Genomic DNA, 25,850 nt, shown 5'->3' with positions numbered 1-25,850 from the left:
AGGGCCTATCCAAAGTGTAGCCTTTTTCATTTAGTATCAGAGCAGAGTGGGCTTTGGGTAATGGCCTAGCAAGCCACTACCCTGGCTCAGCCTTCTGCACAAGCCTGCTTTGCTTATTATCGTAAAACTGAGTTATAATTTCCAACCCCCATAAGTTATGAAATGATTTAGGAACCAAATTCACCCTGTGTTGCTATCAACTCCCCCATTCCATCAAGTGTAACTCTTTCAAACCCCAAATTCTATTATGGCCTCTGGACCGTATTTTGGTACGTGTTTAGTATGCGTTTTGCCAAACCAGAAACCGAGCCGTTCTGTCCCCAAAAACCCTCGAAGGCTAACATTTTAAGATAACTCAAGCTGCTTAAAATTTAAAATTACGGTTGGTCGAAAGCCAAAGAGGGGACGTATGTTAGCATAGAAATGCCGTGTAGTATTAATTAGAAATACCCCGAAAACGAATTATCTTTATGATCATTTCTCACCAGGTTCCAATGCACTGACCATTCCCGGGTTGCATTGAAACATATAATAAATGCAGCACAATCTTGTGTAAACAACACACGCGGCTAAACACGCGAGTGGCTTCATTTTGCTAACAACCACTACAACATGCAGACCCTATTAATTACCAACACGAGGACTACCAAACGTCTCATTTGCACTGGGCCACACTTTAATTACTTTCATTCGCAGTCAATATATAAGACCAAGTTGTATATAAGACAATAGCGGATAAAATTGTAAATATTATGATGGTTATGCATATAACAGGTGCCAAAAAATACGAAAAATGCAGGAGAGAATGTTTATTTTAATTTCAACGATACATTTATGTCTACAATTCGATGTGCAAGTAATGTATGTCCTAGTGATTAAACTCTCTAATGTTTTTTTTTTAACAGAATTGATGTTAACAGATGTATAGGCATCTTAATATTTCGTTTCCAATTGAAGCTGAGTTTTAAAACCTGCTATGTGATGTTAATACGTCTTAATAAATATGCAAATAAATACGTATGTGATGTTACGATATAACATCATATCCTTCATCACAAATGCAATATACGGTCTCATCATTCGTAGTCATAATCTTGTACAAACGTAGCAAAAGCGTTAAATTCAATCTTTGATTTCAAAAAATACGTACTCTCATATAATGCTAATATTTAATGGTTACTCCATTATACTGTCACACTTAATCTGTTTTGATTGCACATTGTTAATGCTTCATCACCGGGATAGTAGTCCGACGACGGGATGACGAGACTGTCCAGCACCATTTCACTCGTAAAGCGGCCATTATGCAGTAGATTTACGAGATGAGGCCAAACAAAGCCATAAACTGTCTCGGAGAGCGCCGCGCTACACCGCACTGTACAATCTGTTCTGATTGCACATCGTGCTACGCCACCGGGGTAGTTGCCCGACGACGGGATGACGAGACTGTGCGAACAAATTTCTCGTAAAGCGGCCATTATTCAGTAGATTTACGAGATGAGGCCAAACAAAGCCATAAACTGTCTCGGGGAGCGCCGTGCCACACCGCAGTGTACAATCTGTTGGTTAGTCATACGAGGAGGGCGTCTCGATTGTACAGCGCCTGTGTTAACCATGAACTGAGTTTGCTCAAAGAGATGAATTGCACACTGGAAGCACAGTTAATCATAACGTCGTATGTCAGACTGTTCTTTTATTTATTAAAATATCTTGATCGTGAACACAAATGAGAGTTATAAGGATTGCTTAAAGAGAGAGCTTTCTTAACATCTTACAATTTAAATATAGCCTAAATATTGAGCTATTTCATGAAATATTGCAATGAAATTAAGAGAATATACTCTCAAATTGTTTAGTGTATCGTGCGCACTGGTTTTTTATATTATAATAGTTTTATGTCATTTTATTTCTTTATGTATCCTAATGGATTCTTTGTGAACATTATAAATTGTAAGGTACTAGGGCTTTGATGCCTGTTATAGTATCGAAACTAAAGTATTAATCGTCAAACATAGTACCTACCTACATAAAAATTTAATTTATAAATTATCATGTCAACATTGTTCTAAGTTTTACACTGAAGAAACATCAATATCACTTAGGTAAGGAAGAACAATATCGTGCCGATTTTCAATATCAAATGAACTTAAACCATGTCTGCACATGCTGTGCATAATAACCAACTTGATTGAAAGATGTTTCAGTAGTATGCTTAGAAATTCCAACCATATGGTCGAGAAGAGATGAACAACCTAGCATATTGGCTCTTCAAACAAAATCATCCACGAGGACTCAATCTCCGACATAACCTAAAGTGAAAACTATTTTTTTTAGAGTTTAGAAAACTTCCAAAACACATGTACTTGTCAATTCTCCTTTCAGTTGACCAGTTTAAGTGCAGTATGCAAAGCAAAATGCCACCACCAGATGTTGCCCATTGTTGGAGGCTTCTTTCATTACTCCGACGCCTGCCTGCCTTCGTTATAAGGACTCAACTCAAGTGTAGAAAGACCTCAGATAAAGCAGAATGCTACCATCATAGATGTTTGTCCATTGTTAATAAAAGTGGTGTTGGAGATTTTTTTTCATTACTCCGACGGCCGCCTGCCTTCGTTAGATGGACGAAAGACCTTCACTCAAGTGTCGAAAGACCTCAGATAAAGCAGAATGCTACCACCATAGATGTTTGCCCATTGTTAATAAAAGTGGTGTTGGAGATTTTTTTTCATTACTCCGACGGCCGCCTGCCTTCGTTAGATGGACGAAAGACCTTCACTCAAGTGTCGAAAGACCTCAGATAAAGCAGAATGCTACCACCATAGATGTTTGCCCATTGTTAATAAAAGTGGTGTTGGAGGCTTCTTTCATTACTCCGACGGCCGCCTGCCTTCGTTAGATGGCCCCAACTCAAGTGTCGGAAGACCTCAGATAAAGCAGAATGCTACCACCATAGATGTTGCCCATTGTTAATAAAAGTGGTGTTGGAGGCTTCTTTCATTACTCTGACGGCCGCTTGCTTTCGTTAAGCTGAACTTAAGTACAACGAAGCAGTGCCATTATAGAATAGTGTGCTCAAGTACAAAAATATTTTGAGTAATTAACTACCCAGCTGCAAGTATAAATACCACAATATGTGTGAGGAAAGTACAATTTCAATAAAACACATCGAAGTATGTAGGCTGTTACAGTGAAGTAAAAACTGTCCAAGAAAATAAGAACCAGCACAATAATAGTGTGTGAATTAAGTATACGAGAACGATTGTTTTTAAATATTGTTAAAACATCAACATTTAACCAGGCATACGTATTTGAACTTGGAGCAAAGCAATTAGTAGGGTTAACATTAGCAAATTAAGTTCAAAATAAAATTGTTTCAAACCATAACAATCGATTATTTTCAATGATGACGGGCGTTAACGAGTTATCACAGAACGGCGTGGACGTCTGTTGGAGAGAATCTTTGTTCAAGAGCGGCTTTGGCTCCCAGTAATTGAGGTAATTTGCAGAAAACAAACTCGAGAATCGGCACCTCCCATCCACCGCTCTGGCTTTATTTTCTTAACAAACAATAAGAAAGCGCCTCATTGTTGTTCCTTCACTGGAATTGTAATGAAAAACTTTAATTCAGTTTTCAAGATTTTGTTCCGTGCTTATTTATTTTATTATAGATGAAGGCTTGTTTGTTCAGTGAAACACAATATTTCGTCAAACAACATTACATTGACCAATTTTCTACCATAATACGAAAAATACTATCCACTCCTAATTTAATGTAAATAATTAATTAACAGTTTACCGACTGGGACTATAACATTGAATCACTGAAGATGTCTACATCCAAGTGTAAAAAGATTTTCCAAATATAACCTAGATGTATTCGAATTAAAAATTAACATATTTTACAGTCTTGGTTCATAAAGTTAAACTTATCCTGAGGCTATTTTCTGTTCATATTTGGCTGTACGTGTACTTGACTAGTTGTCACTGAAATAATCCAATAGCTCACGCATACACGAGTTTCTATTATCTAAGTGAGTTTATACTAAGCATTTATTCAAAGGTGCAGTGCAATTGATTTCATTAATTAACATCGATTAAATAATTTGAGTTTCGTACAAATGAAGTAACTGTTTTTATGGATTCCAAGTACACATTTTTACGAATTTCTACTATGAATCGGAGTATCCTGGCAGTAGTAATCATAATTGAGCATTGATTTATTGGAAATGAACATTTCAATGTGTGCGAATTTATGGCAAAGTCAATTCAAATTTCAATACTTTCGTATTTATGATTTTTGGTATCGCAGCTTGGCATTACAAATATTGATAGTTGCCACAACAGAATGTCGGTTAAGGCAACCACACCCGACACGACGCGTAAACACTACTCTACGTACTGGTGGACAAATTTAGATTTCGACCTAACAGAAAGAAACTCAAGTAACTTAAAGTTTATTCGCAATAAGGTTAGAATCATATCTCTGAACTGACCTCGAGTATCTCGTCGCCCACTTGTATGCCGCCGGTCTTATAGGCCGAGCCCTTGGGGTTGATGCCGCAGACGAAGACCGCCATGCGGTTGCGGTCCTTGTGGCCAGCAAGGCTGATACCCAGACCCTGGTGACCCTTCTCGACCTGCACCATGACCACGCCGGGCCCCAAGTTGCCATACTTCTTCTTTACTTTATCTGAAACATACAAGAAAGTTTGTAGAAATAAATTCACTCATTCAGCGATTGGACTCTTGCTATCATTCACTATTTAGAGCATTAACTACTTCCAATCTCACTTTAATATGAAACAAATCCAAAGTGACTTGGCCGCGCATTTTATGTACCCGATTTTAGCCTGGCCTTAAAAAATGTACCCGCAGGAACCTATACAGACCTCTTGTGGAAAGAAGCGAACACCTAACTGACATGATTATCTTTAATCTTATAGTGGACGTTTATTACATACACCACATTGATGACAATCTTTAACTAAGCGTCGCGTATTATAGTGTCAATTACACTTTTCGTCTGTAAATATACATAAGTATTCAATCAACCCCTCAATAATTTTTCGTCAGACTCAATTGCTGGTATGCTATATTTTTGCTATATTTTGACGATTTCCTTCAGGCGAGACACTGTTATATGTTACTTATTTTAGAAAAAGTAAAGCTGACCGGATCTGCAACTATCTAATGCACTCTATATAAAGAGGGAAATAGAAGGGAGTTAGAACTCATATCAAACATGTGGAGGGGATCTCTGTTTTGCTAAAAGTCTGTTCTTTTACATTTTAATCCGTTAACAGTTAAGTATAAGTTATAAAGAAAAAACCTATAAATGTTATTTTATGTTTAAAAAGTATTCATTCTAAGCAACAGTCGTCCACATTTGCAGAACTACATTGCAACAAATGAGAGTTCAAACACTTCGTAAGGAAATAAAATTGAATTTTAAATTGTAATTTTTGTCATATACAGGATTTATGTGGGTTTAACGGTTCTCGCTTATAACAATGTATTTTATACGATACACAGACAACAGTGTTGTCTAGCCAGAAGTATTGCGCTACCACTACGATTCTAGCCACTTGACAGGTAATGGATCGAGACACTACTGCGAGATTTCCCCGGGGAGAGGCGGCGACATACCCACGCAGAGCGCCACGGGTACGCACGTCGATATACGAGCACACAGACAGACTGTAACACAAAGCTACTTCAATGCGGGATGACTTGTTTAATGAGATGTTGTAGTCCCTGACATACCCACGCAGAGCGCCACGGGTACGCACGTCGATATACGAGCACACAGGCAGACTGTAACACAAAGCTACTTCAATGCGGGATGACTTGTTTAATGAGATGTTGTAGTCCCTGACATACCCACGCAGAGCGCCACGGGTACGCACGTCGATATACGAGCACACAGGCAGACTGTAACACAAAGCTACTTCATTGCGGGATGACTTGTTTAATGAGATGTAGTCCCCGACATACCCACGCAGAGCGCCACGGGTACGCACGTCGATATACGAGCACACAGGCAGACTGTAACACAAAGCTACTTCAATGCGGGATGACTTGTTTAATGAGATGTTGTAGTCCCCGACATACCCACGCAGAGCGCCACGGGTACGCACGTCGATATACGAGCACACAGACAGACAGTAACACAAAGCTACTTCAATGCGGGATGACTTGTTTAATGAGATGTTGTAGTCCCCGACATACCCAAGCAGAGCGCCACGGGTACGCACGTCGATATACGAGCACACAGGCAGACTGTAACACAAAGCTACTTCAATGCGGGATGACTTGTTTAATGAGATGTTGTAGTCCCCGACATACCCAAGCAGAGCGCCACGGGTACGCACGTCGATATACGAGCACACAGGCAGACTGTAACACAAAGCTACTTCAATGCGGGATGACTTGTTTAATGAGATGTAGTCCCCGACATACCCACGCAGAGCGCCACGGGTACGCACGTCAATATACGAGCACACAGACAGACTGTAACACAAAGCTACTTCATTGCGGGATGACTTGTTTAATGGGACACTGTAGTCCCCGACATACCCACGCAGAGCGCCACGGGTGCGCATGTCGATATACGAGCACACAGGCAGACTGTAACACAAAGCTACTTCAATGCGGGATGACTTGTTTAATGGGACGCTATTGTCCCCGACATCTCACTACCCTCCATCGCCATACAACGGGTTGATCTCTGGTCTGAAGTGAGGGTGGAAATGTTGTTTGGGAGGGAAACAAGAGCCGTATCAACGTTATTGCCCTCTTCCGCAAGACGGTCGCCGAATCGTTCAACTTAATTGTCTTTGGCATGGGGTGTACGCGTTATATATCTCACAAGATTTAGTCCAATTGTATTCTATCTATTTAGTTACTTTTCACACTCAAACTCATTGATGATGACAAGAATAGTACTTCTTTAAATTTGGGTCTTTGGTCAAACATTAAAGTGTCATGATTGGATGACCACTCGAGAGGCAGAAAAAAAATTAATTTTGTTTGTCTGCCTATCACTCTATTTAATGTGGTTGTCCGCACGATATCTCGAGGGAAATTACATACAGACTTGAAATTTTGCACATAACGAACGTTGAGTTTCAATATGGTGCATGTCATTCCATTGGATTTATACATTGGTCTTATTTACTCCATGATGGCAATAAGAAAAAAGCAGAACAAATACATTTTTGAGTAAACTGCGTACAGCAATATGTGATTTGAACATGTAACATTTTTATTCATAGAGTAAAACTGTTCAAACTCGGTGAACGTATTTGATTTCAGTGCACTATTGCGTTGCAATACCTTCGCTAGTAACCGGCACTTTAATGATTTGAACATTGCTAAGAAACCTACCTTAATGAATATAAAGTTTAATATAGCATGAGGTAATATGTCTCTAAAAAGATTTCATATATGTCTATCTTTCATGTCTATCTACCCGTAGAACATGTCGAGAATTAAAGAGGGTTAGAATGTTTGCTTGCAACCTCAGCTACGTCTGTTACGCGACACATGGTATGGCGTACACCTATATCGTATAATCAGGGATTACATTATATCGAAAATTAAAATTTTAAAAGGAATCGTACATTAATAAATCTTACATCTTACGCAAACTTAAGGGAAAAGTGAATGTATTAATAAAGATGGAGCCCTTGAGTGCATATCGGTGCAACAATAAGTCGATGAACATTGCACTGATATCTCTATCGTGTAGTCATAGCGGCATTTGAAATCTCATTCATGCTCTCTCAAGGAATCAATGAGGATATTTACAGAGCCGCTTCTTTGGGCAACTTTCTTTTTTTCCAAAACATTGTTTTCTTGGGATCTCAACATATTAATAAATGCCTACTTGAAATGACCAACAAACACTAATACGTGAAATTTAAAATTAGCGTTAAACTATAACCGATACAACTAAAGTGTCCTGCCCAGTTGTGAAGCTGAGCAGCCGAGACATGCGGTTCTAGGCCTTGCGTCTACTACGTAGCCTACTACACATAATACGGTCCTAACTCTACGCTGAAACTGTTTAATACGACGCAAAGTGATAGTTTAAGACGAAAAGACGATTTTAATACGATCATTAGGGGAATCTGCTCCCCTTCTACAAGGATGCCACAGATTCACGGCGTGGGTTCCGCCCCTGGCACTTACATTTTCGTAATTTGTCTCACTTTAGGGGATCATTTACAAGCAGAAAAGCGGACATTAGAGCCATCATTAAAATACCGGTGGCTGGCGTGGTAAAAGCATCGATTCTTTAAAATAACAGAATTATATCCAAGCGATCACCATCTGTTTTTTTTTTTTTCGAATCCGAGTAAAACACTGTGTTGGGTTGACATTAACTTGCACATGTCTGCGTGTAAGTAGCTCAAATTCGCGATACGAAACGATTAACCTACTTTAACTGGAAGTAAAACTAATTAACAAGTTCAGTTTTTTAAGACAACATTAATCAATTAACACAGATACTAGGTTATCGAGCCACGATACAGGTAGATAAAGCTAGCTATAGCTTGTTGTTCCTCTCTCTCTCTCTACCCCCCTCTGTCCCGACCACGACACCACGTGACTTGTTGACAAGCAATTAGAGAAATTGCGGACCTCGTGGCAGCGTTATTGACCTACCTTGATTAACTCAGGGCTGCATGCAGCCGGACCGGTCTGTGTTCCGGTCGGATTAACTGAGTAATTGCAATTTCCCACAATGCACGCTGAAGGTTGTTTGTTATATTACTGGGTTTCCGTATATTCTAATTCGAACTCAAATATCCTCAAAGGGCTCAGTTCACAAAGTCACTGATCGCATTAATGGAGGTTTTTTAGCAGATAAGACAGCAATACCATCACCTCTATGTATTTGTATATTAAATCTCCTGCATTAAAACGCCTGCATCAAATATTAACTTTACCCAATTTCCACCAAGATTTGTGTATTCCTTTGTCCATTTCTCAATGGTACTGTCCAGAACTGATGGTTTGGTTATATGCAATTTGGTCGATCTGATTTTGGAATAGCCTCCAATTTGACTTCCAGCTTGATCAATATTATAACATTGATAACATGTCTGATTATCCACAAAGTAAAAGTTAGTTAGACAATGTGTCGTGTTGTTACTTCGCTAATTTTCAAGGCTATTGGTTTATCTCATCTATATATTGGCAAAACATGGTCTATGCCAATATCAGCAAAGCTGCCTTCACCTCACTACTACCAAAAAGTATAAAACGTAACCTATAATCGTGTCAGGATGACTACTGTTCCAAGGTCCTGTCGCCGTCTGAAGGCAATGGGCATACCCTTGACGGTATAGCCTAGTGAGATCCACTAAGAACCTAAGTATAATCTAAGATCTTTCCTAGATATAGATCATGTTTGTTGAAAAATTTCAAATCTAAGGTTAATTATTTTCCGAAACAACCCCATTAGTAAAGCCTTTATAACTTTCAGCCGTCCCATAAAAGGATGTGTATCATCATCAAACTTGATCTTGCCAATTGAGAAATTAGATTTCATTCGAATTTCATGTCTATAGCTAAATTCTATCTCTACAAACCCTTGATTAATATGCTTGACCAAACCTCAGCCCAATCTCATAGAAAAATGTGCAAAATCATTGTCTTACGTATGTAGAAATTAATGTTTATACAACATTTAAATTCTGTAGCTGGATTCTTTCTCAAGAGTTACACCTCAGTAATGCTCAACCAAATCCCATGGAGAGAGACATACATAAACGAACTCGATCTTGTCTATGTAAAAATAAAGATTCATCTAAAACTTCAAGTCCATAGCTCAATGCGTTCTCGAGATAAGCCTTCTGAGTAGCATAACGCTGCGCCATTTCCCATCAACGAATATGTACCATAATAAAACTCGATCTTTCCAATTTAGAAACGAGTTTCATGCAAAATTGCAAGACTCTCATAAATTATTTTTCGAGTTATCGTGTAGGTAGAAAGACTGACATAAGTGAGCATTTCCCTACTCCTTCGAAAATTTTCAGCCAATCAGGGCCATACAATGTATTACTATATATTTTAATCTTAAATTGAAATTTACTAAATACATTTGCTCCCAAAAGCGAATAAATGTTGAACCAACTTACGCAATTCTCTGTCGGTCGTCTAGACTTGCACTCGTACTAATAAAGATTCCAGACACTCGAAACCTTAGTTACACACTAACTTGTGCAGAGCACGTGCTGGTCTAAATAACCTGCACACACCAACTATAGGAAAGCGGACCAGAAGATTCGAGACCTGCAAAACCCGACTGTCTTCCACTTGCCGTGGTCGTGATCCTCGACTCTGTGCACGTTGAGCAAACTTGTATAATACGTTTTGTCGTCGCCGGAACCATTCTAACTCGTGCCACTTATACACATCAGTTCCTAAACTTTATCGTACGAGACATTCACTAAATTATAATCGGTACGCGCGGTACATGGTCAACCAAGCACTGTAAGTCTGGACTACAAAGTATATTTCTAAGCTTAACAAAACTATGAACTAGGGCGGAGAAAGAGGTAATACTTTATATTGTTGAACTACTAGCTTTGAGGGCGGAATGTTCAGGCGCTGTTGCTTAAGGGGAGCATGTACCTTTTTGGCACCAAAATATCGATTTTTTTGAAACATATCATAAAAAAATACTATGTTTTTATGCCCTTTTCAAAAATATATAACACTCTATATCTGAGAGGTTTAGAAATATGTGTAAAAATGTGTTTTTAAGAAATGTATGCACGCTTTTTTCAGCTGACAAACATGGCGCGCTATGGATTGTTAGTGTCAGAATGTATTATATACATATTACTTGCTCCAATTGTATGATTATTAAGTTTTTTCCCCTTTAGGTTTGGTAGCACTGCTTGCTTTAGATGCATTTGAAGGATATAAGTCATCTGTAACTTACCTAACTACACTATTGATATTATTGTTATTGTTTATGTTTATCTAACAGTGTTTGTCAGTGTAATTCTATTTTGTGTGGTGCCAGTGATCAAAACTTTGGACTCTTAGTGTGTATTTATTATATAAATAAGTGATATTATTGTGTATTAGCCATGCCTAGAGTGAAAAGGTTCAATAAACAGTCTTACAGAGGTAACCAATTTCGTAAAAATTCAAGTGAACTAGGACTAAGTGCTTCTCCAGGTACAAGTGAATCTAATAGGCCTAGGCCTAAACAATCATCTAGTTCTAAGAAGATTAATGATTCAAAGTTGCCTAAATTTAGTGATTATGACATAAACAATGTAAATATTATAATAGATTTACAACAGATTTCTGGCCTAATAAAATCTTTCACTGCATGTAAATATTGTAGTAGTTCCGACTGCATTGACATAAGCCTAGATGAAGACTTCAAGTGTGGAATAGTACATCGTGTAAATATTTGTTGCAATGTATGTAAACATACTGACTCAGTAATAAGCTCCAAATGTGTTAGAAATATGAATGAGTTGAATCTAAGATATGTTTATGCTCTACGTTCAATCGGCAAAGGCCTAGATTCTGGTAGGGTATTTTCTGCTGTAATGAATATCGCTCCACCAAACAGCCGAAATTGAAAAATATAATAAAAAAACTGCTTACTGCTGTAACAGAGGTAAGTGAATGTTCACTTAGACAGGCAGCTGATGAAGTTCGTAGCCTAAATGATGATTGTCGTGATATAGCAGCCGCTTTTGACGGTACCTGGCAGACGCGAGGCTTTCACCTCTGTGAACGGCGTAATGACAGCAACATCCTTCGATACAGGAAAGGTTATGGACTTTGAGTGTTTCAGCAAATATTGTAATAAATGTGTCAGAAAACCTCTAAGCCATGACACAACCCTATTGAAACAGCACAAAAATTCTTCCGGTACTTGTTTGGCAAATTTTTCAGGTACAAGTGGTGGAATGGAGGGTGGCGGGAGCTCTGACTCTTTGTCGCCGCTCTGAGGCTAAACTCAATGTGCGATACACAAAAATACCTTGGAGATGGGGACTCTAAGGGGTTTACTCATGTTGTGGCAAACAATCCCTATGGTGATGATGTTTTGTTAGAAAAACTTGAATGTGTTAGGCCATATTCAGAAGCGACTAGGAACAAGACTGCGGCGATTGAAGAGGGATAAAAAAGGAATCAAATTGAAGGATGGTAAAGGACTTGGAGGACAAGGTAGGTTGACTGATGTAGAGATAGATCACTTACAACGTTTTTTATGGGATGGCAATAAGGAATAATTTGGAAGATGTTGAAAAAATGAAGAGAGCAATATGGGCTACGTTCTATCACAAATTATCGGACTGACGCAAAAACCTCAGCACGAACTATGCCCGCCTGGGATTGAGTCTTGGTGCAAATACAGACAAGCTCAGGAAAATAATAAGCTAGATGATTTCAAAACATACAAACTCATTGCCTGAATCTATTATGGAAGAAATAAAACCAATCTATAAGGATTTATCAGCCCCAGCCCTACTAAAGAGGTGTCTGCACGGTAAAACACAGAACCCTAATGAAAGCATTCAATAGCGTAAATTTGGAATAGGCTACCCAAGACCACATTTGTTGGCATTCAGACATTAAAATTAGGGGTTTGTGATGCAGTTCTTAGTTTTAATGAAGGAGCAATCGCAAAAGTGAATTTTTTGGAACGATTATGTATCCAACCAGGACGCTTTATGGTTGAAGGCCTTCAACAAAATCGATTCCAATAGGGTTAAAAAAGCTGACAAAGAAGTCCAAGAAGAAAATAAAAAAGAAGAGGATAAAAAGAAGGATAGGAAAAAAGAGTAAAAATGAAGAAGATGATTACTGTCCAGGTGGATTTTAAAGTGATTATGTGTTTTGAAGTGTAACTAAATCTTTAAAGCTGTTTTACCGAAAGTACCGTTTTGTGACATTTCGGAACACGTTGTGAAACAATTATTAGACTTACAGACTTCAAATTTTACACACTTATTGCAGACTAGTTGGTGAGTAAATTCATGCTTTTTTTATCAATATATATTATGTTTTTATAATTTTAAAAAATATTGTATTTACATAATTAAAAAAAAAAAAATTTTGTTAAATTGCTACCACGATAATTTTTTTGTTTATTGAGATATTAAAAAAAAGGCATGAAAATATAAAGCTGTTAATGTAGAACAAAACCCTAAAGTTTTAAAGTCAATATGTCTAATAGTTTAGGAGGATAATGGTACCGACATGTTGCAGTGTACTCCCATTTAAAATAACATGGGACCCGAAAAAGGTACATGCTCCCCTTAATTGGTTACCAATCAAAAATCTAAAAGTCCTTAGATGTAACAGGTTTTTAGGTACCTGGCACTGCTCAAAATGTCATGATGAAATTTTTGGATCAGCCAAATTTCTGGCAATTAAGAGTATGCTCATCAGGCATCTTCGAGGTCTTGGATAAACGCCTTCTACATGAGCGACGGTGGACTATTTATTAAGCCTTACTATTTCTTCTTCTACTACTTCTGATATTGCGAAATCCTGATAGGTGCCAAGGCTTATATAAGCTACAATGTATAAGTGGGTCAATTGGCGCTAAATCAAAATCATAATAAAAATTGTAGCTCACAAGACGACAAGAAACTTTACCATAAGTTGTGTAGCCAATCGTAAAGCTAAATCACAGCAAACAGCTTCCATTGTCGAGTGTATCGGTTGCCCATAAACGGTGTTTTGACGTGCCCGGCAAGTAATTACGCGTACGACACGCTTTAAACCGGGAGGTATTTACGACTCAATACAATTCCATCATAAAAAAGTTTATTGTACGACGCATTTTACGACGCACGCGGACGTAAATAGCAGTTCTCCCACAGTGAAGAGGCCTGTAGTAGGGGTGCGTGCACCAGGAGGTCACAGTATAACTGTATGTTTATGTAAGGGCACATGTGTGAGCGAATCCAAACGTACACGACGTTTCTGTACTGTGACGTTGATAACCTTACAGCACAATGTGACTAAGCAGAACATTATTATTATACGTTCTTAGCAAACAAATCGGTACATACGAAGAAAATATATTATTGGAAAATAATAGAAAAACAATTAATAACATGTTGTAAGTCAAGTTTTCCACACGACTTCCACTACTACAAAAAGCAGAAGAATTATAACAGTTCTGTCTTATAGGATTCCTCAAAACTCTCAAAGCTTACGTTACTGTTTTCAGTATCGGACTTTGGAGACATGCTTAATCTCAACGTCTTACTTGTTATCGTAACACTCGGTAAAATGTGCAGCACTACCGAGTATTGCCGATACCATACGATCGGGTATTGGTACCGATGTGCATTGTACCGGTAAAACCGTGTACAATGACTGTCTATTTATCTCAATATTCGATCACGTGTACAGCATTGAAACCTGAAACCATTCCGTGACTAGTTAGATATCTCAACTTCGATCAATATACGCACCATTTAATCAACTTAGTGACTGTCTATCTCAATATTCGATCACATACACAGCATTCAAATCATACGGTGACTGGTTAGTAATCTCAATATTCTGTTAAACACCATTCAAAAAACTTAACGATTGTCTATCTCAATATTCGATCACATACACAGCATTCAAATCATACGGTGACTGGTTAGTAATCTTAATATTGTGTTAAACACCATTCAAACAACTTAACGACTGTCTATCTCAATACTCGATCACGCGTACAGCATTCAAACCATTCTGTGACTAATTCGATATCTCAGCATTCGGTCACATGTGCACTCCAACGGATGTGGTCCGTTAAAACCACTCAACGATTAGCTGGTTATCTCAAAATTTCACTAGCCATTGTATCTCATACGTCACAATGACGCTCATGACACGGAATCGTGTAGACCTTACTTCAATTAACTGCACTGTTTTGACTGATAATGTCAATAGCATACTAATTTATTATAGCTGACACTACTGTTATTAGAAGACACTTTGTGGATAGATCATTTACTAGAACAGTGATCTCATTAATGGAATGATCTCATTATCAACGTAATGTGTACGGTAACACAGACAATTATCACTCTAACCGAGCGAAGTACAGACGCGGCAGCGGGGCAATAACTGTACTAAGACGGCAAGAGCTTGAAACCAGAATACAAACGGCGTTTTACCCCCGTGAGTAGACAACAAATACTTCTAGAGGCAACAGAGAACTTTACATTTAGGACAATTGTACATATGAAGCGAAAATCTACAATAAATTTTAAAATAGTTAAAATAGTTTTAAAATAGTTTTCAGAAAGCAAAATTAAACTTACAAATGTTCATAGTTAAAAGGATCATAAGTTCAGAGAAGGACGCCTGTCTAGTCAAAATCTTTAGCAGAACACTACCCACTCATTTTGTAATAGTTGGATAAAGTGCAAATATATCAACAAAGGGTCGAATACAAACTAGAGAATACGTAATTTGTCTTTAGCTATTTAGTTGTACTTAGTTTAAAATAAAAAAATGTCTGGTCTCATAAAAGTTTCGACTTAAAAAACATATGCTTATATGATTATTTGGATTAAAATACAAAGACAATGAGATGCATTTTTGGAAAACCCTAGGGCAGGTACAGCCAATAAAGGCTCTGCAGGTGCACTTTTACTTTCTAAAAAATCGAATTTATGACTGAAATATTATTTCTATTTTGGTTCATTGTACGAATCAGGGGATACAACGACTAACGTTTTGACTTGGGTCCACAAAGTGTAAACTCAGTTATTTCCTTACCTCACGACTGCACGAATGACATAAAGAACTAGCTTACTGGTTTACTAATGTCGTATCATCCACAGTAACAGACGTGTTACTTTAAGGTATAGATTCTCGCTCTATAAGAATTGTCTGGAGATTCTAAAAATACTGAATTTACAGAGTAATACTTGTTTTAATAAAAATATTTGCAACAAGCAAAGAAAGATTGATGATCTTAAAGAGACACTTTCAAGTCGGTGGGTAGGACTGTATTGTAACAGTGACAGCCGGAGCAGATGCGGGTGCCCGCCTTGCTAGTCCGCAGTAACAATCACCGTAACTGGATATTTTGGCGGCAAGTTACTTGTCTGGATGGGTTTACTGCACTATACTGCCTGACATACATTTTCATATACACACTCTGTAATAAAAAAACCCATATAATTGTCTTTCCAACAATATGAATTTGAATGTCTGCTACAATATTGATTCTTCAATGTTTTAAATCGGCAGAAATGTTGTTCTAAATGGAAAGGTACAATATTTTCCATACCATATATCACACATGATTCTAACACAACTTATATAACAACCATGTTCTAGGTTTTTTCGGTTTCCATTTTGTCAAAACACCACAAACGCATAATGTAATGTCTAATAGTTAATTAGTTATTTTACTTTCCATAAGTTCTCGCTTCATTCAAATTATTGTTAACATGGTTAAACATGCACTCTTAAAAAGAATTGATCGTATGAAACTGAAAGACCTCATTGACAGAATGTTACTAACACTACAGGTATTACACAGTCATCGTTGTTATCTTCACAACGATGGTTAATATATCTGCCTTCTCAAGCTTTCGCAAGTAACTATTCTTTAAATTTTGAATTGAGAATTAAAATCAAAAAATTAGTTTCCATATTGCAACACACTTCTAACACAATGGAAGCAATTGAAACTGTAAGATAAAACGACAACAAGACCTTTTAGCAGATTCGGTAATAAAATGTTGCACAAAGGCGCTGCGAGGCCATCAGACCGACAAACTGCGACTGTAAGGGTGTTTACGTAAGCTAATGGTATTGAAGTCTCCGCCTCCGTCTTGTTTTACCTTTGTTACTTACATTAAGAGAACGAGATACCGGCAGAATGGCACCTTTATACGGGGAAAGGATTGTTTTTGCGTCGCGTCATATGAATAGACAACGGGGGTTAACTATTTTCGCAACTAGGGTCAGGTTTCGACCAAGTAATAAGTTTACTTTTTCTTTTAGATTAGATTTTACACACTTGGGTAACACACTTGCATGTAAACGAAACCTGCCACTTACATTGTTTGTGCAAATAAATGTGTAAAAGAATAATTACGACAAACACAACAATGTACAATAGAACACAATAATTTTGTTTCTGTATGATGTGTTCTTAAGACTCACACTGAATGAGATAAACAAACAATGAAATTCTCGTATCCTTGAGAAGGATAATCAAATAATGAAAATACTCGTATTATTGAGATGGATAATAAAAACCAGGGAAACAATGTTATTCCTGAGATGGATAATGAAACGATGGAATACTCATATTCTTGAGATGGATAACATAATGAAAATACTTGTATTATTGAGATGGATATCAAAGTATGGAAATATTCATAGTATTACAACCTATCAATACAACAAACATAATTTCATTTCTCTTAAAAAAATTTACTAAATCTTTAACCCAGTTAGTTGTAAGATACTTTAAAAAAATATTAAAATCAATATTTTATTTAGAAAAGAAATTAAAGTTGAGAAATGTTACGGTACCGTATACTAGACCTAAAACTTATGACATCCAGGACGTAATTTAGACATTAAAGAACTATACATTATATTGGCAACGTTTTTAATATTAAAGAAAGGATCTACATTTTCAAAAGTTGACGAAATTGACGAAATACTTTTAATTTCTTTTAAAATGTTACAGATCAGCCATCATCCATACAGTTCCACGACCTGACACGGTGCCTGAACAGCGCGACCAACCGGCACAAGATATTATTGCCTGAGTTGCCTCAAAGTCAAAATACTATTTCTGCTACCACTACAATTTTGGAACTGCCACTTCAAATACCGCACTGACAGCCAAAAAATCCACCCCAACCCCACTTGTTTTAAACAAGTGATAAAGACATCTAATAAGCATTGTGACTTATTCAATTTAAGCTAATAGTAAGGTCTAAAAATGTCCTACACTTAAAGAAAATAAATAATAACCATATATAAAACATGCGGATTTTAAATTTATTTTACTTAACTCCCTAACAAAAAGGATTTGTAATGTAAGGTATTACAGCAAAGGCGATGGAAACAGCATGTATCCATTACGTTAACACCTCACTCTATAGCTCCAAGTTTGTCCGGAGAGTGTCATCATTAATAATAATAAAAAATAAATTTAATAGTTGTATATATTATTGTTTTTACAAGACTCACGTTATTGGCTGCGTTAGCCTATCACTCAGGGGAATGGAAAAATTTCTTTTGTGTCTGTCTGTCCGCGCAGCATTGACACGAATTGACATATAGAATTGAAGTTTTATATGAAACTTCATTTCTATATATCCAATTGAGTTCAAAGATTGTGCATGTGGGGATTTGGCTGCGGATTACCGTAACAAAACTACCTGTAAGATATCTCCAGAAATATTTCACCTTTTCTTTAAATTTTACACGGAACTCCATGTCTACAACACACATAAAGACTGGGTTCGACGATGTGCATGTCTCTTCAGGGAAATTGGTTAACGTCATTAAATCACACCACTGAAGAGACTAGAAAAGTTTCTATTCTTTCTGATTGTTGATATATCCGCAGGATATCTCCAGAGTAGAAAGAATTATAGACTTTAAGGCAGTTTGCATGCAAGTTCATCGAAATCTGTGACGCGACATGTGGTCTGGCGTACTCCTACCTTATACAATATAAATGCCGTAGCAATATGTATAGGAAAGTTGTATACAAAACAGAAGAAATCTGTACATATTATACTGCCTATAGGTGTTTACGATAGATTCAAATTGTATCTCATATCTCAGAGTTCTTGGAAGCTCACCTTACGGTTGAGAGTTGCGGACAAAATAGTTAACTAACAACCCTCTAAACGTATCTCATACCTCAGCACTTCGCATATCTCATAACTCAGCGTTCTAAGAAGCGCACCGTACGGTCGAGAGTTGCGGACAACAAAGTTAATTAACAACCCTCTAACCCCATTCCAAGTTATGGCCACATAAATCCCGCAAATTACCACTAAGCGGCACAATGTGTTAAGGGCCAACAAAATGCCGATAGGGATTACCTCAGGCTCGGGGAAACTAACGCTACTAAAGTTACAACCGCCTTAGCCCAGGAATTATCTCTTGGTCCACAGTTACCAACAAAACATGTTATCATCTCATAACATTATTACTAACACACGTGATTAAATACTCAACTCTACAAAACAAATAGTGGCTATAACACATAATGGTTACTCGCTTCATTGCACAGACGCTGTGTTTAACATAATCCAGTGTTTTAATGTAACGTCTATGTTCTGGCATTTCATTGTCCAAAAATAATAATATTTTACATTTAAATCATTTGTAAAAACTGTAAAAAAATGTTTGCTACTTCACATTACGGAGGTTCAATTAGAAAATAACTCTTTGTAATAATTACCTGTAAGGCAGTAAAATTAGTGATTACATTGAAAAGCAGTGATTGCGATACATTGGAATAGGCATTTGTAAAAGTCGTAATATACTGTACCGTAAAATTGCTCAACTTTAAGTTCTTTCCTAAATAAAATACTGAATCCTCTGGAAAATTTCTATCAAGAGGTATTGTAGAGACGGATATACATGGGAACTGTTTTAAGAGGGCCCTGCCGCTGCTTAATAAAGACAGGTGCACAGCACTTGGTAACTCATGCGTTCATTTAAATACCTCTGTAATATAAATGTAGAGACCCTATAACAATCCGGTAGCGTGTTACACAATACCAGTTTACGTAACTATCACATCTTGATACCTATAGCGCTCGCGGCTGAAGCGAGTAACGGCATGCGCCTTGGCGTATGTCGCAACATGAATGAGGTGTTCAACCTGATAGTAATAATCATTGAACAATAGTCCTACTTTCCCTCCATCTGCACTATGATGTATGATCCAAAATCTATCTGCATAAAACTGTTAATACACATTGCCTTGTCTCTGTCTGTGTTACTATTTAGGGTTACCACAAACTGAAGTGATTAAAAAGGCTCGTATAGTAGGTAAGAAAAGCGTACACTAGTGTTAAGTGCTATATAACACGTAGGTTAGAGCTTTTACTAAGACCATAAAAAATTATAGTACCTCAAAAATAAAACATTATGGAAGTGAGACATTACTTTGTTTGATTGAAGCGAACCAACTGCTCACAATTCGAACAATAGTAGTGAAGGTTTCGCAACCACAATGAAATCAACTCTTTGTAGCAAAATAGCACAATATTTATGTGGTACAAAATAGTCCGACAAATCTTTTCTTACTGAATTGTTAACTGAAAAAGTAAATAACATTGTCCCTCTCTATCTTTGGTTATCCTATCTATAGTGGAATCTGCATTCTATTGTACCGAATGACGATAACACATGGGGGTGGTGACTTCTGAAGTCGTAGTAATAAATACTCGAATTGCAAAGTTTACTTATAAGTTAAATTTAATTAATGAAACTTACAAGCACTACTTTTAGTTGGTAAATTAAATGTATACCTAGCCACGTTGCTGCCAATTAGAGTACAAGAACTAAAAATGTATATCTGATAGGTGGGCCTCAAATATCCAATGTTCTATGGAATTATGCCTACGATATTTTACTTTATAAAACTTTAAGATTTTACTTCCCTTCGCAATATATAGACTCACAACCCGGGCGTCGGCGTCTTGGCACGAGACATTGAAGCTGTAGTCTAAGAAGGGTTATTTCTAGTCGGTAATTACTAGGAGAGGAGTAGAAGTTATGAAAGTGGTAGCCATCTACTCAAATAATACGTGAGCTCGCCTAAAACAAATTCGCGACGGTATTAGCCACTTAATGAGACAAAAAACTTATCACGACAACGTGCTCGTCAGAAGGACAACGCCACAACTTGTATCCATTTCAATCAAGCAAATAAAAGATCTTCAAGGATAAGTTACTTTACTATTTACAACTTTACTCTACGTTACATTCATTTTGATATGTTTGGCATCAAAGGGTTAATTGAATAATACGACAATATAAATTTTACTTACGGACATAGCGCGCGAGGTGAAATCAGTCACGTAGTTGGGCTGCTACGAAGGGTTACAATAAAATATTCATACGCGTGCCAATTAGGTAGTTAGTCCGTCGATAATTTAGTTCCGAAACATTGGATAAAAAATAATATTAAGTTGTACTGGCTAACTAGGTTGTGAAATGTTGCATTATATAAAATGGAACTAACTAACGGTACACTATCATCATTCAATGCTGAATTCAATTTACAATTACTGCAGCTTAGGGTTGTAAGGCATGTATTTCTTTAAACATATTTAATAATATTATTCACGCATATTACAACTAAATTTAAGGTTTAAGGTCTTCCACCAATAATGAAGATGTATAAGTATTCTACGAATTCCTTCCTGAAGTACTGACCACGTTATTTGTTGGACATGACTAAGGCCAACGCATGGCTTTAAATCTGTGTTCAAACTCCTACGGTTGCTAGGGGATTTCATTTCCTAAATCACAATGCAATAGAGCTTGTCGTTTCTTCTTTCTCAAATTTCTCAAAAGTCCAATAGAGATGAAATATTAATTATAATTTTCCTATTCCAAACCAACGCGATCAGTAGAATTATATACCTATCTAAGTTTTCTGAAACTCAACTGAACAATGAAAGAACTAAAGATGACAAGCTTCCTTATACAATACCTGTTTACTACCACTTCTCTCCCATTATCTCCATGTCATCAGAAGGTGAGTATAGTCACAAGTGAAGACCTACACGATGTCGTGCTTCCTTATACTATTCCTTTTTACAACCCCTTCTCTCCCATTATCTCCCTGTCATCAGAAGGTGAGTGTAGCCTCAAGTGAAGACCTACACGATGTCATGCTTCCTTATACTATTCCTTTTTACGACCCCTTCTCTCCCATTATCTCCCTGTCATCAGAAGGTGAGTGTAGTCTCAAGTGAAGACCTACACGATGGCATGCTTCCTTATACTATACCTGTTTACGACCCCTTCTCTCCCATTATCTCCCTGTCATCAAAAGGTGAGTGTAGTCTCGAGTGAAGTTCTACACGATGTCATGCTTCCTTATACTATTCCTGTTTACGACCCCTTCTCTCCCATTATCTCCCTGTCATCAGAAGGTGAGTGTAGTCTCAAGTGAAGACCTACACGATGTCATGCTTCCTTATACTATTCCTTTTTACGACCCCTTCTCTCCCATTATCTCCCTGTCATCAGAAGGTGAGTGTAGTCTCAAGTGAAGACCTACACGATGGCATGCTTCCTTATACTATTCCTTTTTACGACCCCTTCTCTCCCATTATCTCCCTGTCATCAGAAGGGACGTAGTCTCGAGTGAAGACCTACACGATGTCATGCTTCCTTATACTATTCCTGTTTACGACCCCTTCTCTCCCATTATCTCCCTGTCATCAAAAGGTGAGTGTAGTCTCGAGTGAAGTTCTACACGATGTCATGCTTCCTTATACTATTCCTGTTTACGACCCCTTCTCTCCCATTATCTCCCTGTCATCAGAAGGTGAGTGTAGTCTCAAGTGAAGACCTACACGATGTCATGCTTCCTTATACTATTCCTTTTTACGACCCCTTCTCTCCCATTATCTCCCTGTAATCAGAAGGTGAGTGTAGTCTCAAGTGAAGACCTACACGATGGCATGCTTCCTTATACTATTCCTTTTTACGACCCCTTCTCTCCCATTATCTCCCTGTAATCAGAAGGTGAGTGTAGTCTCAAGTGAAGACCTACAAGTGAAGACCTACACGATGGCATGCTTCCTTATACTATTCCTTTTTACGACCCCTTCTCTCCCATTATCTCCCTGTAATCAGAAGGTGAGTGTAGTCTCAAGTGAAGACCTACACGATGTCATGCTTCCTTATACTATTCCTGTTTACGACCCCTTCTCTCCCATTATCTCCCTGTAATCAGAAGGTGAGTGTAGTCTCAAGTGAAGACCTACACGATGTCATGCTTCCTTATACTATTCCTGTTTACGACCCCTTCTCTCCCATTATCTCCCTGTAATCAGAAGGTGAGTGTAGTCTCAAGTGAAGACCTACACGATGTCATGCTTCCTTATACTATTCCTGTTTACGACCCCTTCTCTCCCATTATCTCCCTGTAATCAGAAGGTGAGTGTAGTCTCAAGTGAAGACCTACACGATGTCATGCTTCCTTATACTATTCCTTTTTACGACCCCTTCTCTCCCATTATCTCCCTGTAATCAGAAGGTGAGTGTAGTCTCAAGTGAAGACCTACACGATGTCATGCTTCCTTATACTATTCCTGTTTACGACCCCTTCTCTCCCATTATCTCCCTGTCATCAGAAGGTGAGTGTAGTCTCAAGTGAAGACCTACACGATGTCATGCTTCCTTATACTATTCCTTTTTACGACCCCTTCTCTCCCATTATCTCCCTGTAATCAGAAGGTGAGTGTAGTCTCAAGTGAAGACCTACACGATGCGTCTTTGTCAATGCAATAACCATATAAAGTTAGTGTCAAGATTGCGTTTGACGTTAAGAGAGTTGAAACATGAATCATGATGGATATTACACTTCAAACGCTGTAAACATTTATGAAAATCGGTCACAGATTTCAATATGGCAAACACTATCATCCAATTAACATAAAAACTATGTGTCCTAAAACTAGACCTTAAGTAATTTTGAACATTCACAACCTTGAAACTGTTCTATCACATTAGGCTAATAACAATACAAGAGTTATATAACAAAAACTGGTCATGTATTTATAAAGAAATGCTTTTTTTATAAAACATTAGTTCTAACATTGTAATTAGAATGATACAAATTAGACATACTAGGATATATAATAGGTAGCAATGCAATCATAGCCAAGTGTTCTAGAAGTTAATTAATTCTAATTAAAATTCCAACAATTTTGAATAGAAAAAACTTTCTATTTAAACCTAGAACCAGAACTAATTTGCACAGCTTCTTTATGGTATTTTTGACAATAAGGAGTTAGTTGACAGAATTAAAATGCAAAAATGCAACCTGATTACTTCAACTGAACTATTCAATTAAAAACTCAACCTATAAATTAAACTACAGAGAGTCTATCTACATTTTGTGTTAATGAACAAAAATAGGCAACGTAGCAGAGTATTTGTTATTCAATTCACTGTCAGTACCGACGTACGATAATAAAAATCTAGTCTATTGTCTAATTTAATTTCGATGCAACTATAGAAAAGTTGTTTCAATGTTTGTAACGGTTTACACAAATTAAAAACATTGTTCCTAAATATTATACCATGTATTTTTATCCTAAAATAGAAAGATTCATTTATTTATACGTTTATCATCTGAATCCTAGATTTAACTATGAAGTTTTATTGTAAATAAATATTTAGGCACTCAATATCCATCTTTAGATGCACGGCAAATGACCATTTCAAAGTCAAAATAGATCCAAAAATCCTGCTTCTATATCCGGTATAATACTTTGGACCCCACAACCGCTGAAGGTTTTGACAAGTTAAATGATTCTAGAAGTTTGAAGAGGACGGAGGCATGCAAACGGAAAGTATTTAAAAATTGGGAACTTTATTCGATATTACGTGATTTATAAATATGAAACATTCAGAGGCCGGAGGAGCCACAGAGCGACATCTCCTAAGGGTGAGACTCCAAAGAGCGTGGAGGTTTAAACAAGAGGAGGCTAAAGAGCGTATGCTTCAAAAGCGCTGATGTAATCAGATAAAGATATTACTAGTCAGTTTTCTCGACTGTTCAACATTGCTTAAAGACCCAGCGAATCGGGACAAAAATTGTCCTAGACTATGGAGTTCTATTTTCTAGGTGCAGGAATTCCCGATTGTTTTTTACAGCCATAGGTGGTTCAGTAATCTTTATTTTCTTTTAGATTTATTGCCTTTAAGTTAATCCGGTGTACTGCACAGTGTACACACAGAGCTACTACAGGATCTATACGGTTCAGAACCAGACTGTTAGTCTGCCAATCTATTTATGAACTATGAAAACCTAGAAGACGTTTTCAAGTGCCCCGGCTCCGATCACGGTAGATGGAATCCGAGAGTAGCTCAAGTAAGATTGAGAACCTGGTAGTTATGTTTAGAGCGTATGTTTATCCAGGACGAGACTTGGACGTTTTCATCACCCTTAACTCCTTGAGGACAGCACTTCAGTGGACAATGAGACGGTAAGGGGTTCAATCCGGTACATGACGGAGGATCCAGGAGAACAAATAACTTACTCTCTAGGAAAAACATTAAGAATATCTTACTCCATTTCGCTATTAATTTTTCACGAATTCGAACTTGACAGGTTAGTTTGGGTCACGCTCAGTTACTACAGCTGAATGCTAGTGGTCTACTTGCGCTGTGTAAGGAATGACACGCGGCGGGTCGTGAGTAATGACTGTACTACATTACCATTACTCTGTGAGTAAGGAGACCTCGCCGTACAAGCGGTGGCTGTCAAGATCGCCTGCTGCGACTCGGTCTAGCATGAATACACGACGCAGATTCAGACGTTAGATGGCAAGAGAACACGTAAGGAATGAAGTAATGTGACGGACGAATGAGACACAGGTTCGTGACCAGTAAGATACGAGTCCTGCAGTGTTACGCGTGATCTGATCCGCAACAATTGGCACTGGAGACCGATTACATTTAACATTATATACCTGAAACGTTTGTCTCTTTAGTAAGTGTATTATTTATAACTAAGTGATCAGCAATGTTATTTGAGAAAAGGGCAGGTTTTTTATCATCCTTATAATATTTTAAAATAATTTATTTATATTTAAAAGTAA

At 37.5% G+C, this 25,850-nt stretch overlaps 1 protein-coding gene across 5 annotated transcripts in view; it reads right to left on the bottom strand.

Moving 5' to 3' along the window:
• LOC124355100 (multiple PDZ domain protein-like) overlaps nt 1-25,850 on the bottom strand; it is a 250,063-nt gene that overhangs the window by 157,391 nt on the left and 66,822 nt on the right. For all 5 annotated transcript variants that reach the window (XM_046806048.1, XM_046806047.1, XM_046806045.1 and 2 more), the window contains exon 2: nt 4,494-4,690. In XM_046806048.1, the coding sequence (XP_046662004.1) occupies nt 4,494-4,690 (197 nt within the window). The remainder of the gene's footprint in view (nt 1-4,493; nt 4,691-25,850) is intronic.

Source organism: Homalodisca vitripennis, chromosome 2, assembly GCF_021130785.1.
Source record: "Homalodisca vitripennis isolate AUS2020 chromosome 2, UT_GWSS_2.1, whole genome shotgun sequence".
Lineage (NCBI taxonomy): Eukaryota > Metazoa > Arthropoda > Insecta > Hemiptera > Cicadellidae > Homalodisca > Homalodisca vitripennis.
This window is presented reverse-complemented; position numbering and strand designations above follow the sequence as displayed.